We start from the raw sequence: 19,862 nt of genomic DNA, 5'->3' as shown, positions 1-19,862 counted from the left end.
TGAGTTTCCAAGGTGCGTTTAGCTGGTACCCAAAGAAGATCCTGGCCAATAAAGTGGCTGTCAAAGCCATGATCTCTTAATGCTCACATTCATGAACCTGCTAAGTGGAGCCCACAAATGCTGCCAGCCTCACAGATGCTTCCTGGGGCTCACTCGTAGATGCCTAACAGAGACCTGGATAAAACATTTAATATGAGAGAACTCATTTTACCTCTCCTGGAGGCACTGGGACAGCAGCAAAGATGTGTGACGAGCTCAATGGTACACACCACTTTATCCTCTGTCATTCATTAAGCAACCAAGCCAACCTTAGTGATGTTTAGCTATCTGGTAAAACACTTGACAAAAAAAAGAACGCTTTTATGCAGGGACAGAAAAATCACTGTGCCTGCTCCCCTGAAGAAAAATACCTACCTAGCTCCAGCCATCAGACTAACCCAGGCTTCATTGATCAGACAACCCTACTTTCATCATTTTAGTGGGGAGGAATGAGGGTCTCTTGGTTTCACACGGCAACCTCTCACTTCATATTCTAGCAGGGCTTAGATCTGACAGACAACAGCCTTGGAGCATCAAGGATATGTGACTTCACAGTAATGGGAATTAGGGGAGGGAGCTAACAGCCCCTACCCCTTCTCCCAGGGTCTGTTATGCTCTTCTTGTCCTTAACACACTGAATTGTAAATTAAAGAAAGACCAAACAAGTAGCTGGGGAGCTCTGTGAAAATATTTAACCCGAGCTTGGTACTGCGAGTAAAAAGCTTTGCTAATAGCACAGTTGTGCTGTTGCTGGGAAAGGCCCTTGGGAGCTCCAGTGTCCCATTAACCACAGCTCAGTGCTGGCTAAGAACATGCATGGTACAGTTCATCCCACCACGCAGCAATCTCATCAGTCAGACTGCCAAACCTCAAGGACTGCTAGACATAGACCCTGGAAAGAAGGTGGTGGGAGAGGTGAGTACCTAATCCCTATGAAGTCTTGGATTCAGGAGAGACTGAGTGCATCCTCTGTGAATTTGAACTTCAACAGACCATCTGGGCTTGCCTGATGGAGAGCCTGTTCCATGTCAGGTGGAACAGAAGGTGGCAGGGGGAAATCAGCCTCAACTGTGCTCTTCCTTATGGTGACCGACAGAATATTGTTCCTCGTCCTCCCCATCCTCGTCTTCCTTGTCCTTGTCCTCGTCCTCGTCCTCTCCCTTGTCCTCCTCCATCCTGCTGTAGTTTAAACTCAAACAACCTTAGCCTCCACTTCAGTGCAGCCACTTCAGAATGGCCATCAGATGCACCTGGAGCCACACAAGCTTCACTGAGTCTGAACGGACACGATAGGGCGCAGGCTGGCTGGCGGATTCCCTAACTTTCTGCAGGCACCCCTTTCAATTTCTAAACTAGGCAAGAAAGCATAGTAGGTCTAAACCAGAGCTTCTCAATAGGTGGGTCCCAAGTCCTTGGGGATTGCAGGACTCTTCATAGGGGTTGCCTAAAACTATCAGAAAGCACATATCTATATTACGATTTGTAACCATAACAAAAATTACAGTTATGAAGTAGCAATAAAAAAATTTTTTTGGTTGGGGTGACCATGACATGAGGAACTTTATTAAAGGGTCACAGCATTAGAAGTTTGAGAACCACTAGTCCAAACTAAGTAAGTCCTTAGGGTAAAATACACAGTTATTGGGCCTGCTTGGTATACAAAGCGTTAAAACCAACAGACTGTGGACATAGTTCACCCCGTTCTTCTTTCCTCTTTCCACGTGGTTGTAGAAAACTCTCATATTATATATGAATGTCGTCATATTTTTTTGGACAGTGCTGGGCAGTACCAAGGACTCTGGAGCTGATGCCACCACACAGGGATCCTATTCACAGCAATTAGCATCCTATGGCATCCAGTGATCGATCACTTTACTCATGGATACCAAGAGTGAGAGATAATGTGTTCCCATCCCACAGTCCTCCTCAGGTCCACAGACCTAGGCTGCAGTGATACTTGTACCTCTCTGGACAAGCCATTCTGACCCCAGCCAGGGAGGGCGAAGGCTACAGTGAGAGATGTACCCTCCTCTTCTGAGTGGGACAACACACAGCCACCCAGTGAGATCTATGGGAGGGAGGATAGGGGATTACTGGGTACCAGCATGCAACCTCAGCCTGCCATCTGAGCCACAGTCCCATGTCAAGGCACTGTCACTGCAAATCCTTCCAGACTCCCAAGCTACACCCCAAGAGCTCAAACTCCCAACTCCCCAGAGCATCAATGACTGTTTTGTTGTTTTTTGTTTTTTTTTCTGTTTTTGTTTTTTTTAAATAATAATAAAAAAAAGGCATCAGAGCCATTGAAATAACTCCCTGGGAAAAGACACCAGGTACCAAGCCTGATGACTTGAGTTTAAGCCTGAGAACTCACGTGGTAGGAGGAGAGAACTGAATCCCAGAGGCTGTGTCCTCTGACCTACATTAACTGGGACACTTGCCCATCACACACAAATTAATCCATATGCATAAAACTTAAGCAACAAGGTAAAAGTGCAATGTAAAAGGAAAAAGAGGGGCAGCTGGCAAGGCTGCACGGAAAGCCACACACTGCACTGCCAGACCTCTCTCCCTCTGCTCTTTCCCAAGCCCGAGAGGCCCTACAAGAGTTGGGGATCCAGAGAAGGTGAAGAAAACAACAGGAAATCCCCAAGAACTTTTTTCTTAATAAAAACTGCTACTATAACAGGATGGGAGCCATGTGGGTGACTCTCCTCACTAAGCTAGGCTCATCTGGTTCACACCCACTCCAGTCACCCAGGAAGCTCCTACTCACACCCTGCAGCCTGTTCAGACACAAACATCCAACCACTCCTTGGGGGCAGATTTACCAGACTCCATGGCCACTCTCCCCAACATCCCGAATTGCATTTCTGACCTTCTGTTAAGACTTACACTTGTGGGACATCATTACTGTGTTCCCCCCCCCGCCCCCCCCGCCCCCCCCCCTTTGGACCCTGGTAAATATGTTTCAGCCCCAGGGTCTCTGCATCTGCAGATCCTCCACCTCTCTGCCCTTCTTGCTGTCTGTTTAAGAGAGGGTCAGTCCTTGGGTATATGTGTTTTCTCTTGGAAGAGGCCTCTAGGATTAACATCAATTCTCATCTACCTTCAGACTCTGGTCCTGTTTTGTTCAGAGCACTTCCTCAGATCAGACACTGAACTCCCTTTTCCTGTGTGTGTGTGTGTGTGTGTGTGTGTGTGTGTGTGTGTGTGTGTGTGTGTGTTATACATTATATTAGTTAGGGTTTTACTGCTGTTAACAGATACCATGACCAACCATGGCAACTCTTACAAAGGACAGCATTTCATTGGAGCTGCCTTACAGGTTCAGAGGTTCAGTCCATTATCATCAAGGAGGGAACATGGCATCATCCAGGCAGGCATGGTGCAAGAGGAACTGAGAGTTCTACATCTTCACCTGAAAGCTGCTAGCAGAATACTGACTTCCAGGCAGCTAGGATGAGGGTCTTAAAGCCCATACCCACAGTGACATGCCTACTCCCACAAGGCCACACTTACTCCAAAAGTACCACACCTTTTAATAGTGCCAATTCCTGGAACAAGCATATACAAACCATCACACACACCCTCATGCACACACACATGTACCCTCATGCACACACACATGCACCCTTATACACATAAACACAGGCATGCTTTCCCATGCAGGATATAGAGGTCGACATGAGAATGTTTTTTCCTTCTTTTGGCTTTTCTTTATTCTGCACTTCTCCCAAGACAGGATTTCTCTGTGTAGCCCTGCCTATCCTGGAACTCACTTTGTAGACCAGGCTGGCCTCAAACACACAGAGACCCACCTCCATCTGCTTCACGAATGCTGTGATTAAAGTTCTGTGCTGTCACTGCCCAGCTATCTTTTTTGATTTAAAAAGGACTTTCAAATTTCTATTCACATGTATGTGTGTGTGTATGTATGCTTAGAGAGGCAGGAAGAAGTCAGGGCTCTGGAACGGAAGATATTGGTGGCTCACAGAGCCAGATGTGGGTGCTGTGAACTGAATTCAGGTCCTCTGAAACAGTAGTAGTTGTTTGTAAGCACAGAGCCAGGTCTACAGGCCTCAGAGTCCTGCCCCTGTTTTTGAGTCAGGGCCTCTCTCTGAACCCAGAGAGTATTATTCATCATTTTGTCTAGACTAGCTGGCCAGAAGGACCCTAGAATTGGTTTCTGTTGTCTCTATCCCACAGTGCCAGGGTCACAGCAAACAAGGACATATGTGGCGCTTTACACGGGTGCTGGGGATCTGAAACCAGGTCCTTATGCTTACACACAGGGAGCACTCCACCTCTCAGACTGCGGCTTCCTGCATTTCTGTATTTATTACTTTGCCACCATGAACCCCCACAGTGCCCCAAAACAAGGCAGGGTACACACACTGTTTATAACTATGAATCGGGGCTGCATGACATTTCAAAGGCTCTGCATGAGACCCAAGAGACTCTTCCTATCCTGGAGGCTCAAACACTTTGTGACCTCCAGGGTTAGGGACTCAGGAAGGAATGTGAGGGATGTGGGTGAATTAGTCTTCTAGAAAGCTCCATTCTGGCACAATAGCAACAGTAGAATACACACTCAGGAATGTGCCACACTAGGAGGTGTTCACTTGCCGTATGCTGATGTTCTTCCTTTTGAACAGCAATCCAGCTATGGGGTCCCAAGTAAGGCTTTTTGTTGCTTCCCAAGAGGTCATTAATCAAAGAGGCTCATCACCAGACCAGACCTTTTACAGGCCTCTGCTTCTGTATGGGACCAGCAGGACATCTGGGCAGCCAGTTCCCTGTGGTGGAGGAGGGGAAAGCAAAAAGCAATGTGTGGGTGTGTGCCAGGGCCAGAGCTAAGGAGAACTCACTACCCTGCAGCACACAACAGCTGCCCAATGAGGAAGTGATAGTATCCCCACAGGGACAGAGGTTGGCCAGGTAACATGGAGCACAACCAAGATGATCAACCCAAGCAGATTAGGAACTGGCAATGGGGATAGCTGGAAAGACATGAAAGGCAGGGCAGATCCAGGCCCTCACGTTCCTCACCTAATGTCCAGCTTTATAGAAACCTTAGGGAATTAGCAAGTCAAAATATCAGGATACAATCAATGCTCAACTGCACAGTAGAAGCTCAAGGCTGAGCCAGAGGAACAGACACCTGTGTTATACAAACAGTCTTCTTCCTGTGGGCTGAGTCCACACCCTGTGGTTTTGAGACAGGGTCTCATGTATCCCAGGCTGGACACTGAACTCATTATGTAAAGGACGATGACCTTGAACTCCTGATCCTCCTGCCTCGATTTCCCAAGGGCTGGGGTTAGAGCCATGCACCACCACATGCATTTTATGGTGCACTTAGGGATAGATTTAGACTTCAGTGAATCTTAGGCAAGCATTCTACCAACAGTCATAGCCAACTCCAGCCTATCCTCCCTCCTCTCCCTCCCCCTCCCGTTTTCCAGTGACACAGTCTTTTCTCTGTGTAGCCCTGGCTGTCCTGAAACTCCTTCTGAGACCAAGCTGTCTTGGAACTCACACAGATCCATCTACCTCTGCCTCTTGAATACTGGGATTAAAGGAGAGCCTCACCACCATCTGGCTATGATAGAGTCTTTCTATTTAGCCCAGGCCAGCCTTGCACTCAAGACACTCCTCAGTCTGCTGAAATTACTGGAACACAGCATGCCTTAAGTGCTCTTTTGAAGGATATGATAGACATTGCTGCAGGCAGGAGAGGGCAGAGGCCTCCAATTCGTTCCGCCAGTCCCTCTACAGATGGACGTCTTGTGCAATCAGTCCTGGTGGGATTGAGCCAGAATAGGCTTCTCTGCCTTACTGCTCAACACCGAGGCTCAGGTTGGCACTTTGGCCCCAGGCTTGATGCAGCAGGTTCTTTGGGGTCCCTGAGCCAGCTATGGAATGACTCACACATGGGCTCCTGATTGGCTGGGATGACAGGTCATATCAACTCTGTTCTGATGCTGCAGGCCAAGAAGTCAGCAATGGCCTTTCCCCAGTAACCAGGGGAATGGCACGGGGCCTCTAAGATTGGTTCTGCATGGTCAATGACAGAGGTTGCCCTGGCCAGGGGCCAGCACTCAACAGTCCTGGGAGGGTCCAGCAGTAACCCAAGGGTGCTGAGGCAGGCCTAGCATAGAACAGGGTAGAATATCTCTCATTGCTCGTGACTGAACCTATGTAGTATGTCCTTCTCTAAAAGGAACTGCAGTTCACTGTGTCAGGCTTTAATGGGACAAGCAGATTTGGTAGCCCCTGGGTCAATCCCTGCCTACAGCCTTCCCTTCTACCCATATATTCTTGCTACCTTGATTTCTCTGAGTCCTGTCTCCTTAGCTGTAAACCAAGAGTGAAGATCCCTGTGTGTGGAGTTTACAGCCTATTTCTATGAAAGGAAGGGAAACAGAAGCTATGAGGAGACAGAGAAACTGAACCACCAGGCAAATGCTTGGTGGGGACATTGGAGGACTTTTACTGTGAAAGACCACAGGCTTCCTCAATGAGCTCCATCTGAGTACAGCACCCTGTGAGGAGGGAAGCCACCGACCTGAAAAGCTTCTCTTGCAGGTCACACCTAGTGCAGTGGCATTAAAAACCGTGTTCTGTGCTGGTAAAGAGCCTGGGGTCACTGTGATCTGGAAGCATCCCTGGGTAGGGCCAGTGACATCCTAACTCCTGTACTTCAAAGAGGAAATAAGGGGAGGGAAGGAAGGATGTAGCCAGGGAAACATCAGGGCAGGGACCGCAGAGGGTCCTGTTGCTGAGGGGCAGGTCTAGTACAGGGGCCCAAGCACCAAGGGCTTGCTAGACACAGGGGTGAGGTTTCAGGAGGAGGAAGGCCCCTTCTGTCATGGCAGCAGGTATCCTGGGAAGTCCATGCCTACTGCTTGGGAATTAGAGTGTGAGGGTTAGGGACCCTCAGGCAGTGGCTCACACTTCATACCATACACATTTTAAAGTCTACAGACACACACGAACACCCCACCCCAACACAGAGATGTGTTACCTCACTGACTACAGAGGCTCCCATCCCTCCTGGCTCCAGTGATAGCCCAGGAGAAAGAGCTGTTAGGAGGAGGACTCCTCAGAGCACACATAGGACTCCGGAAGATATCCCCCCTGGGAGCTCGCTATTCTTACACACAGGAAAACAAGTGCTTTGCTCATTCATTCATCCAGCCACCTTTACCAAGTATGCATGGACTTGGCCTGAAGATGTGCTGAGGGAATGACCCTAAACTTGGGCAGATGGAGAAGATGCTGACTGGTGGACGGTAAAGATGGATGCTCAGAGGAAGCCTCACTGTGCTCAGAGGTGAGTCACTATGACACAGAGAGAGCAGGAACATATGGGGAAATTAGGTAGGGAGGGAGCAGGTCATTATCTACTACCGCAGAGCTGTCACTCAGTACACATTGAGCTCTGAGCTGCAGAGATTCACTACACCCCCATCAGCCTGAACCATCTACCCATCCTCTCTGGCCACGAATATATCCACTGCTTCTGTATCCATCTTGATGGCTGCCACTGGGCCCTTGCTCCCACACCTTCTTCAGGCTCTCTCCGAGCTCACATTTCTTAGCCTTCCTGGAATACTTGGTTGAAAAGGGAAGCCTCTACACAAAACCTTCTAAGCCTAACCTCTTTCCAGCTTTACTTTTCCCAATATTATAATGAGTTCAAGGCCCAGGCTTTACTTTGTTTTTCTTTGCCGTTAGAAGCCAGAGCCCTCAAGATCAATGGGGACAGAATATATTCTTAATACATGCTGAGCACAGCCATACTGCCTGCCAAGGTAGACAGCTAGCAGCAAGGCTGTGCCCCAGACTTGTACATGCTTTCATCCACAGGCAGGTGGGTGGGAATGGAGGAGGTGCCCATCATCAGAGGGATCTTTCTACTGACCATCCTCTGACTTCTGACACCATAGCAAAGTTCTGACATAAGATTAAGAACTATCTGACCCAGACTCTCCTCATTCAGTGCCGAGGTGTGTTTGGCTACAGAGGAGTCACTGGGTGTACACCAAAGCATCCAAGGGCCTCAGGATGAGAAGAGGCACTATAGGCTAGAACTTGTACTCCTCTGACCTCTTTCTCTGCTCCAGCTTCCAGACATCCGTTTCCAGGCTTGACTGGACCTTACCATGCACTTGTGCACTTATAGCATCTGGAGTCGAGGTCCCTGGGGCCTGGAGGCATGTATGCAGGTGACATTCAGTCATATAGACTCAGAAACTGCTCTCTTTAGCCCCAGCAGTGCACACCATATTCCATTGTGTTTATTTTCAATTGAGGGGACCCAAAGACCCTCTTTCCGAAGACAAGGGCCTCTTTCTGGGTATCTCCTTCAAACTCAATGACAACCGGGACAGTGTCTATGGAATGTGGGGGAGTGAAGAAAAAGGCAACAGGAGATATCCTCTCCCTCCAGGAGATGAAGGCCAGAAAGGAACTCCACCCACAGGAAGTCCTGAGGACACCCTGTGCCATGAAATTCCCTCTATGAATGCTATAGGAGCTTGGGTGTCTGGGGCTGGGGATAGGGGTGAGGGAGACCCAGCCACTCCCAGGTCTGCTGGGAACTGCTGGTCTAAGTCTCTAGGGAACTAGCTGCCTTTACTAGAGCCAGGGCCAGACGTACCACTTGACATTTGCCTCTGCATCTTGCAGACCTCTTGAGGTAGCAGCCATTGGGATTAGAAAGAACCATGACACATGCACAAACTCTGAACAATGGTGGTGATGCTGGCCTCATGGTTAAGTAGGCCTGGCTCATCCTGGTACTTACAGGGTTCTTCTTACCTCTCAGCCTCCGTTTCATTACCTGTCCTCTGAGATTCCTAAAGAGACTGTCCCCACAGTCTCTGCAAATGGCACCCCTTTCATCCACAGCTCTAATGCTCTTCAGGCCTATTGGCCTTGGGGTGACTTATCTAGGACCAAGTGGAGGACAAGGCAGAGCAGTGATCAGAACCACTGGGGGATGATGCACAGGCTGGACAAGCTGCTAGACCATGCCCGTGGAAAAGAATACCACAGATCACATAGGGCACTGGCACCTGGATGAGCTCACAACATCCCTTCACTTACCCCAAGTACCCAAGTAAAGCTGAATGTGTGTGTGTTTACGTGAGTATGCACGTGTGTATTATGTGTGCATTTGTGTATGCATGTTCTCTCTCTCTCTCTCTCTCTCTCTCTCTGTGTGTGTGTGTGTGTGTGTGTGTGTGTGTGTGTGTGTAATTCCTATGATCCCCCATTGACAGAAGCCTAGTGAGATACTGGTGACCCTCAGCTGGAATAACATTGTCACCAAGCCAATGTGGGTGATAGTCATGGCCATTGCTCTATGGATTCAGGTGACTGGGCTATCCAGATGCAGCTGTATGTGGCTCCTAGACCTTTTTCTTTTCTGGTCATTAGGATGCTTGATGGAGCATCCTGGCTTGGCTTGGGAAGGCTCAAAGGAGCACCCAAGGTCCTGCTCTGGACCTTATTGCGAGTGACCTGAGCCAGTCCTTTTCCTCAAAGCCCATATTGCCCAGACGTGCTTCGCTGGCTCAGAAAAGGGCACAAAGAAGATGTACACATGGAGTAAAAATATATCCTAACTCAGACAGCACACTACCATCACCAATCTGGTCAAAGATACACACAGTCAGCATCATGAATATAACTTAGCCACCCTTGTAGAGCCAGCTCAGAAGGCCATCTCTTTCCTCCCTGTCTGTACCCAACATGGGGACTGGAGGCCTCTTCCCAGTGAACAGTATTATGGGACTGTTCCTAAATAGTCTTGTACCTCACTCAAAGCTGTCATTGTCCCCTGAGATCCTCAGGACAGACCAAGGAGGGAGGCCCAGTGTTACCTCCATTTCCTCGAGAGGGAAGATGGGGCTCACAGGGAGGCTAGTAATTGACTCAAGAGCTAAGTGGCAGTCAGAATGGGACAGGAAAGTCCTGTCACCGGAGCACAACTTCTCTTCCTAGGCTACAGCACTGTCTCTGTTTCCCCTTACGGTGCAGTCTCTCCATTCACAGCAATGATCATACTTGCAATGTTCTTCCTGAACCAAACACTGGTTTGCCCCAGAGTGTGTTCTAAAGAGCAGGAGGACCTAGGACTCCCCTTGCTCTGCCGACTGGGGGTAGGGGTGAGGACTGTGTGTCTGCCCTCCTCCCACCCAGCCAGGTTGACTGGACACCATGAAGTCAAGAGGGCATCACTTCATTCATTACCTTGCATTAGTGCCTAACCAGGAGCTATAAACAAAGCCGGCACTCAATACTCAGTGCTTTACAAAGGACTACCCCTGAATTCAGACTCAGACCAAAAATCCAAGATCTGGACTAGAAAAGCCATGCAGTTCCCTAACAGATATGTGCACATTAGTGTGAGAATATGCACGTTAGTGCAGGTGCCCATGGAGGCCTGAAGAGGGCACCTGATCCCCCAGAGCTGGAGTTACCAGTGATTGTGAGCCTCTCAACATGGGAGGAAATGAACTAGTGTCTGCTCAAAGAACAGTAAGAACTCTTAAGCAGGGAGCCACCCCGCCAGTCCCCATATGTATTTTTTATTAGATATTTTCATTATTTACATTTCAAATATTATCCCCTTTCCTGTTTCCCCTTTGATAATCACCTATCACTTCCCCCCTTCCTATGCTCCCCATCCCATACACTCCTGCTTCCTGGCCCAGGCATTCCCCTATACTAGGGCATAGCACCATCACAGGACCAAGGGCCTCTCCTCCCATTGATGACTGAGTAGGCTATCCTCTGCTACATATGCAGCTGGAGCCATGGGTTTCTTTTTGGTTGGTGGTTTAGTCCCAGGGAGCTCTGGGGGTACTGGTTGGTTCATATTGCTGTTTCTCCTATTGGGCTGCAAACCCCTTCATCTCCTTGGGTCCCATATGTATTTTTAACTGACTTTATTTTAGGGCAGTTTTAGATTCATAGAAACATTGAGAGACAGGCACAGAGACATTCCCTGGGCCCATCTGGTCAACACTCTCCACCAGGATGGGGCATATGTAGCATGGACAATCATTGTCCTCACTCGGTCTACAGCCTACACAGCATTCATGCTTTGAGCTGCATGTTCTGGGTTCACAGATGCATGTCTTCTACAATGTATACAGACCAGCTTCACTGACCTCGGATACCCCGTGCTCCACCTTGTCCATATTTTCTCAAAGTGTTTCAAAGCCCCCAGATTCAATAGCTTCCAGGAGTTCTGATTTGACATTCATGGGGTCAAAGTGCAGGCAGATGGTGGAACCTGTGGAAGTTCATCAGACACACAACCTGGTGGTTGCAGCAGAAATCACCAGGCAAGTAGGTACACAAACAATGTCAGCTACTTATTTCCTTATCCTGCCTTCCCCACAACCTTGGTCAAGAGCCATGCTCCAAGGGGCTCACTGAGGGAGAAGAGACTCTGGGACATGCCTTGTTACTCTTGGCTATGTGGAACACCCACAATGCAAATTCCTCAGCCCAGGCCCTGCTTTATGCATTCATTCTTGTTAACCAAATTGATCACAGGGTGTACACATGACATGATTTCATGCAGTCAGGAAGAAAAGTGAAATCATGATACTTGCACAGAAACAGAAGGAACTAGAAATCATTGTTAAGCAAAATGAAGCAGAATCAAAAAGGGAGGTGTGTGTGGTGTGTTTGTATGTATGCGTGTGAATGTATGTATATGGTATGTGTGTGCATGTGCTGTGGTGTATGTGTGTGAATGTGTGCATGTGTATGTGTGGTGTATGTGTATATGTGTGAATGTATGTATGTGGTATGTATGTGACTGTGTGAGGGTATTGTGGTGTGTCTGTGTTACTGTATATGGTGTGTGTGCATGTGTATCTGTGGTGTATGTGTATGTATGGGTGTGAATGTAAGTATGTGGTATATATGTGTGTGCATGTTTTTGTGGGGGCATGGTTATGTGTGTGTGTTTGGTGTATGTGTGGTGCATGTATGTTTATGTGTGTGTGGTGTGTGTATATGTGTTAATGTATGTATGTAGTATGTGTGTGTGTGCATGTTTGTGTGGGGGTATGTGTATGGGGTATGTGTGTGTGTGACCTTATTAGCAGAGACCCCAGAGGACTTTCTTCCTGTATCCCAAAAAAATAACTTTTGGCCATATTTCTCATTGGGTACAAGCTGTTTTTGCATCCAACTTGTTGTGGTAAATATTACTTGTGGATCTCTTACCACCACATAAATTATAGAGGTATGAAATAATAATAATACGAAGAAGAGAAAAAGAAATGATAATAAACTAATAAGAAATAATAAGAATAAGAAACAATGCTATCAAATAATAAAATAATAAATAATATGAAATAATAAAAAGAAATAATATTAAATAATATGATATAATAATGTAGTAAATGATAATGTGAAAAAATAAAATAAGAAATAATAATAATAATTATAATTATAAGCATTAAAGCACCAGCATGGGGCAGATACCATTCCCCTATGCTAATTTCTTTACTTCTTTACTAAGAACTGTGAGATATCACTCGCCATATTCTTTTTTTTTAAATTTTTTTCGAGACAGGGTTTCTCTGTATAGCCCTGGCTGTCCTGGAACTCACTTTGTAGACCAAGCTGGTTTAGAACTCAGAAATCTGCCTGCCTCTGCCTCCCAAGTGCTGGGATTAAAGGCGAGTGCCACCATGCCCGGCTCACTTGCCATATTCTGCCCAGGCTGCTCATACTCTCAGGCTCGCCCTCCTGGACATGCTCTCCCAATCCATCCACCCATGGGACCTTTTTCCTGCTTCTTCTTCCCTCTCCGTCATGGTCTCTTCCAAAGACACCGAGGCCGAGAACTGAAATGCCATCAACCTTTCTTCTTGCCAGCTGCTGGCATTAGATGTGTTTACTGATTGATCACAGGAGGTAGGAATGATGTAATCATAATCCCCAAATTATCATAAAATATGGGTCCAGAGTCGAGGATCTGGTATTAGATCAAATGTTACTCATACTGTTTCCTCTCAGCCTGAACGTCTGAAACCTAGAACATAACAGTCCTTTAAGACAAGGCTACATCAAGCTAAACATATAGATAGACAGATGGATAGAGATAGAATTTATAGATATATAGATTTTATATAGATTTATATATATATATATATATAGATAGATAGATAGATGATATCTATCTATCTAGATTTATTGATATATGGACAGATATATAGATGTATAGATATATAAATATATATGTATAGATATGTAGATATATAGATTTATAGGTGATATATATATGTATAGATTGAAGATATATAGATGATAAATAGATATATAGAAGAATAGATAGTAGATATAGAAATATGTAGGTCAATATACTGATATATTGTTGTAGGTTGAAATGTTATATAAGGACAGGTCAGTGTACTGACTTCAGTGGGTGAAGAGGATGGCAACCTGATAGGAAGAACAAAACTGTGAGCTAATCTGAACACTTCAGACCTCCCAGTCAAAAACCAAGGAGCATCCAGGGGCTGGCTCATTGCCCCAGGCACATGTGTAGCAGAGGACTGCCTTGTCTCTCTGTCCACAATGGGACAGGAACAGGATGTACTTAAATAAATAAAAAAATTAATTAAAAAAATAAAAATTGAAACATAATTGAATATATATGTATATGTTATCTGGCAGAAAAAGAAAAAAGCTACATCAAGCTAAACATATGGATAGACTTATAGATACATAGATGGATGGATAGATAGATAGATTTAAAAATATACATATATGTGTATATATATATATTTTAGATATATAGATTTTATATATAGATTTATAGATATGTAGATTTATAGACAATATATAGAGATTATATATATTTATTGATATATGGATAGATATATAGATGTATAGATATATACATATAGATATGTAGATATATAGATTAATAGGTGATATATAGATATATAGATGTATAGATTAAAGCTATATAGATATATAGATGAATAGATAGATAGATATAGAAATATGTAGATCGATATATCGATATATTGTTGTAGGTTGAAATGTTACATAAGGGCAGGTCACTGTACTGACTTAAGGGGGTGAAGAAGATGGCAACCCGATAAGAACAAAACTTTGAGCTGACCTGGACACTTCAGACCTCCAAGCAAAAACCAAGGAGCATCCAGGGATCGGCTCATTGCCTCAGGCACATATGTACCAGAGGACTGCCTTGTCTCTCTATCCACAGTGGGACAGGAACAGGATGTACATAAATTAATTAATTAAAAAAGGAAAAATGAAACATAATTATATATATATACATATATATGCAATATATATATATATATATATATATATATATATATATATATATATATATATATATATATATATACAGAGAGAGAGAGAGAGAGAGAGAAGTTATCTGGCAGAAAACAATGGCATTAATACAATACTCTTTGACCTGGCTCCTGTGTGCAATATCAGTTGCTGTGATCTGTAACATGACACATAACTACAGCCAATGGCCTGTGTCACAATCATCTGAGCTGAATAAAGCCTGAAAGTGCATTGGACATATTTCCAAAGTAAGAAATTCAATATTGCTTGAATCAAGCTAAAATCCCCAATTTACATATCTATCAATCTGGTCTGTATTCATTCACAAGACATGAATAAATACATTTTGGAAAATTACAAAGTCACTCACCCTGTAAACATCAGGTCTTTTTTTTTTTTTAAATGGTTAACCCAAGGTTAGTGATTAAAAACAGGTGTCTCACAAAAAGTAACTGTTTCAAAAAGTGCCTCACTTGGCTACCTGTCCAGTGTAAAGGGAAAGGACAGCCTTGGGATTAATCAAACATTGGGTTAAATCTAAGCTGAATACTTAGGTTAGATAGCGCCATTCCATTCCATGACGTTGGTACTCGATAATGTAATGAGGACCAGCATTTATCACTCTCTGGCTAATGACTCTGATCTCATTTATATTGTCAAAGAAGGTCTTAAATATTCCAACAAAGCTAAATTACAAGAAAAACACTCTAACCCCAAATGTATGGAGATGACAGAGTTCCTTAAAGAGGAAATGATCAAATCACTTAGAGAAATCCAGGAAAACAGAACAAAATTAGAGGAAATCAATAAATTCCATAAAGAAGGCCAGGAACACACAAACCAAAAAGTAGAGGAAGCCAAAATTCCTATAAACAAAGCGTAGAAAGAACACACCAATGGGTGAAGTAAACAAAACTATTCAATACATAAAAGTGGAAATAGAAGCAAAAAAAGAAAACTAAATCTTAGGAAATAGTGGAAATAAAAATTTAGGACTGCAAAAAGGAACTACAGAGGCAAAGTTCACCCAGAGAACAGAGATACGGAGAAAAATCTCAATCATTGAATAAGCAATAGAAGGAATGGGTAAATCAGACAAAAAAAAAAAAAAACGGTAAGTCTAAATCTTCCTGATATAAAATATCACGGAAATCCAGGACACTGTAAAAGGACTAAACATAAGAATACTTAGGAAGAGAGGAAGGAGAATCCTCCCTCAAAGTCTCAGAAAGTATTGACAACCAAATCCTAGAAGAAAAACTTCCTAACATAAAGAAAACACAAGAATCATCAAAACACCAAACAGAAGGGACTATAAAATAAAGTCTCTTTCCTGTGTAATAATCAAAACATACAGTTCAAGGAAAGAATACTAAAAGCTGCAAAGGTAAAAAGCCAGGAAAAACATAAAGGAAGATCTATTAAGATCACAGATGTCTTCAGGCCGGGCGTGGTGGCGCACACCTTTAATCCCAGCACTCAGGAGGCAGAGGCAGGCGGATTTCTGAGTTCGAGGCCAGCCTGGTCTATAAAGTGAATTCCAGGATAGCCAGAGCTATACAGAGAAACCCTGTCTCAAAAACAAACAAACAAACAAACAAACAAACAAAAAAACAAAAAAACCAAACCAAACCAAACAAAAAAAAAAAGATCACAGATGTCTTCTTGGAGTCTGTAGACGCCAGAAGGGTTTGCACACATGTGCTGCAAAAACAACAGATGCCTGGATTTTAATATGTAAAAAAAGGACTACACCGTTAATGGAAAAAATTAAGATAGTCCATGATAAACTCAAATTTAAACAACCTCTCTCTAAACATACTGACCAACACAAAGAGATAGAGGTAGAATCTAACCGAGGAAGTTAAGGATACACATGAAAACACAGGTAGTAAATAATCTCTTACTGTCTACAAAAGAAGGGAAGGCACACACACAGCCCAACACCAACACCACCCGCAGCTGCAACAACAACAAAATACAAGGAGTTAGCAATCACCATTTATTGACTCATTCAATAAAAATAAGTTTTGATTTGGGAGAAAATGTAGCTGTAAGTTGGCCCAGGACTTTGAGGTTTTTGTGTTTGAAAGCTATACAACTTTCTGTCTCAGGTTGGGTGTGGGCGGTGGGGTTTTGAAGATAAACTTCTGAGTATGCTTTTGTGTCTCTCACTGATAAGTAGTGACTTAATTCTAATAAGTTCTTTCCCCCCCTCCGCCCCCCCAGACAGGGTTTCTCTGTGTAGCCCTGGCTGTCCTGGAACACACTCTAGACTTGTTGGGCCTCTAACTCAGAAATCTGCCTGCATCTGCCTCCCGAGTGCTAGGATTAAAGGAGTGCACCACCACCACCCAGCCCAATAAATTCTTATCATTTGCATTGTCCTGGTGTGTGAGTTGTGTTGAACCTCAGTGGACCCAACAACTTAAAAGCTTTACCACACTGCTGACATTCATAGCATCTGTCTCCAGTATGAATAGTCTCATAAAAAGAAGAATATACATAAAAAGACGTTCAGTGAAAAAGCTTCACCATACTAAATAGATTCACAATGTTTCTACCCAGTTCAAACTCTTCCATGATGAAGATGACTACAAAATTGTGCAAAGGCTTTGCCATATTAAATATACTCAGAGGGTTTCTCCCTCAGCCTTTCAATGGCTAGGAACAGATCTCATGAACAACCAACTCTCAGAAAAGCAAACATTTAAATTGGGGTTTCTCTGCAGTGTGGTTTGTCTTGTGTATGCCTAAAGAACTCTGACATGCAAAGGTTCTACTACATTCATAACATTGACATGGGTTCTCACTTGTATGTGATCTTTTATGTCATCGTAGATGACCGTGACATCAAAATGCTTTACAACACCGATTACCTTCCAAAGGTTTCTGTCTTCTATGTGTTCTTTAAAAATAATGGAGACTATAGAGTTGTAAAAAGTCTTTACCACATTGATTGCTTTTATGAGGTTTCTTTCCAGTGTGGAATCTTTTACGTTTTGAAGACGAGTGGGATATGCACAGGTTTTAGCACACTGACGACATTCATGAGTTTCTATCTAATATGGGTACTTTTATGATTATAGAGACAATAAATTTGTGAAAAGGCTTTATCACATTGATTATATTTCTAAGGTTTCTTTCCATTATGCGTTCTTTTATGATATTGGAGACAACTGTGACCTGCAAAGTCTTTCCCACATTGATTACATTCATAGGGTTTCTCTCCAGTGTGTGTGTGTGTTTTTTTACATTTCAATTTTTTATTAGATATTTTCTTCGTTTACATTTTAAAAGCTATCCTGAAAGTCCCCCTATACACTCCCCCCACATTGCTCCCCTACCCACCCACTCCCACTTCTGGGCCCTGGCGTTCCCCTGTACTGGGGCTTATAAAGTTTGCAAGACCAAGGGGCCTCTCTTCCCAATGATGGCAGACTAGGCCATCCTCTGCTACATATGCAGCTAGAGACATGAGCTCTGGGGGTACTGGTTAGTTTATATTGTTGTTCTGCCTACAGGGATGTAGACCCCTTCAGCTCCTTGGGTACTTTCTCAGGCTCCTCCATTGAGGGCCCTGTGTTCTATCCAATAGATGTCTGTGGGCATCCACTTATGTATTTGCCAGGCACTGGAACAGCCTCACAAGAGACAGCTATATCAGGAAAGTTTGTGTTCTTTTATGACACTGGAGATGACTGTGACGTGCAAAGGCTTTCCCACATTGATTACATTCATCGGGTTTCTCTCCAGTATGTTCAGTTTTATGACGATGGAGATGACTGTGACATGCAAAGTCTTTACCAATTACATTCATAGGGTCTCTCTCCAGTATGTGTTCTCTTATGACATTGGAGACGACTGGGTCTTGCAAAGGCTTTACCACATTGATCACATTCATAGGGTTTCTCTCCAGTATGTGTTCTTTTATGATATTGGAGATGAGTGTGATGTGCAAATGCTTTCCCACAATGATTACATTCATAGGGTTTCTCTCCAGTATGTGTTCTTTTATGACATTGGAGATGACTGTGTTGTGCAAAGGCTTTACCACATTGATTACATTCATAGGGTTTCTCTCCAGAATGTGTTCTTTTATGATATTGGAGACTACTGAGTTGTGCAAAGGCTTTACCACATTGATTACATTCATAGGGTTTCTCTCCAGTATGTGTTCTTTTATGACATTGGAGACTACTGAATTGTGCAAAGGCTTTACCACATTGATTACATTCATAGGGTTTCTCTCCAATATGTGTTCTTTTATGACATTGGAGATTATGGAATTGTGCAAAGGCTTTTCCACATTGACTACATTCATAGAGTTTCTCTCCAATATGTGTTCTTTTATGACATTGGAGATTACTGAATTGTGCAAAGGCTTTACCACATTGATTACATTCATAGGGTTTCTCTCCAGTATGTGTTCTTTTATGACATTGGAGATGACTGTGACGTGCAAATGCTTTCCCACATTGATTACATTCATAGGGTTTCTCTCCAGTATGTATTCTTTTATGACACTGGAGATGACTGAGTTGTGCAAAGGCTTTACCACATTGATCACATTCATAGGGTTTCTCTCCAGTATGTATTCTTTTATGACGTTGGAAACTACTGTGTAGAGCAAAGCCTTTACCACACTGATTACATTCATAGGGTTTCTCTCCAGTATGTGTTCTTTTATGACGTTGGAGATGACTGAGTTCTGCAAAGGCTTTACCACATTGATCACATTCATAGGGTTTCTCTCCAGTATGTATTCTTTTATGACGTTGGAAACTACTGTGTATAGAAAAGGCTTTACCACATTGATTACATTCATAGGGTTTCTCTCCAGTATGTGTTCTTTTATGACATTGGAGATGACCGTGACGTGCAAAGGCTTTACCACATTGATTACATTCATAGGGTTTCTCTCCAGTATGTGTTCTTTTATGAAATTGGAGATCACTGTGACGTGCAAAGGCTTTACCACATTGATTACATTCATAGGGTTTCTCTCCAGTATGTGTTCTTTTATGACGTTGGAGAATACTGAGTTGTGCAAAGGCTTTACCACATTGATTACATTCATAGGGTTTCTCTCCAGTATGTGTTCTTTTATGATATTGGAGACCACTGTGACTTGTAAAAGCTTTACCACATTGATGACATTCATAGGGTTTCTCTCCAGTATGGGTTCTTTTATGATATTGAAGATTACTGGGTGTTGGAAAGGCTTTACCACATTGGTTATGTTCATGTGTTTTCTCTCTAATTTGTCTTCTTTTATGACATTGGCGATGACTGGGACATGAAAAGGCTTTAGAACGTTCATTACATTCATAGAGTTTCTCTCCACTATGATTACTTACATACCTGCAATGAAAATTGGCACATGTGATATGTTTACTACATTAATTTCCCTGTTCAGTCATTTCATCAAGATGAATAAAGTTTACAAATTG

The 19,862-nt window shown here is 43.7% G+C and overlaps 1 protein-coding gene across 4 annotated transcripts in view; it reads right to left on the bottom strand.

Moving 5' to 3' along the window:
* Positions 1–19,862, bottom strand: part of Gm40847 (predicted gene, 40847) — a 220,459-nt gene that overhangs the window by 181,767 nt on the left and 18,830 nt on the right. The window contains exon 3 of one of the 4 annotated variants that reach the window (XM_030247039.1): positions 18,095–19,773. The exons of the other annotated variants lie outside the window; for them this stretch is intronic. Coding sequence (XP_030102899.1) covers positions 18,213–19,773 — 1,561 coding nt within the window. The 3' untranslated portion in view covers positions 18,095–18,212. Of the gene's footprint in view, positions 1–18,094; positions 19,774–19,862 lie in introns of those variants that run through there. 4 annotated transcript variants of the gene reach the window in all.

Source organism: Mus musculus, chromosome 12 (assembly GCF_000001635.26).
Source record: "Mus musculus strain C57BL/6J chromosome 12, GRCm38.p6 C57BL/6J".
Classification (NCBI taxonomy): domain Eukaryota; kingdom Metazoa; phylum Chordata; class Mammalia; order Rodentia; family Muridae; genus Mus; species Mus musculus.
The sequence above is the reverse complement of the archived record's forward strand: the minus strand, read 5'-3'. Positions and strand labels throughout refer to the sequence as shown.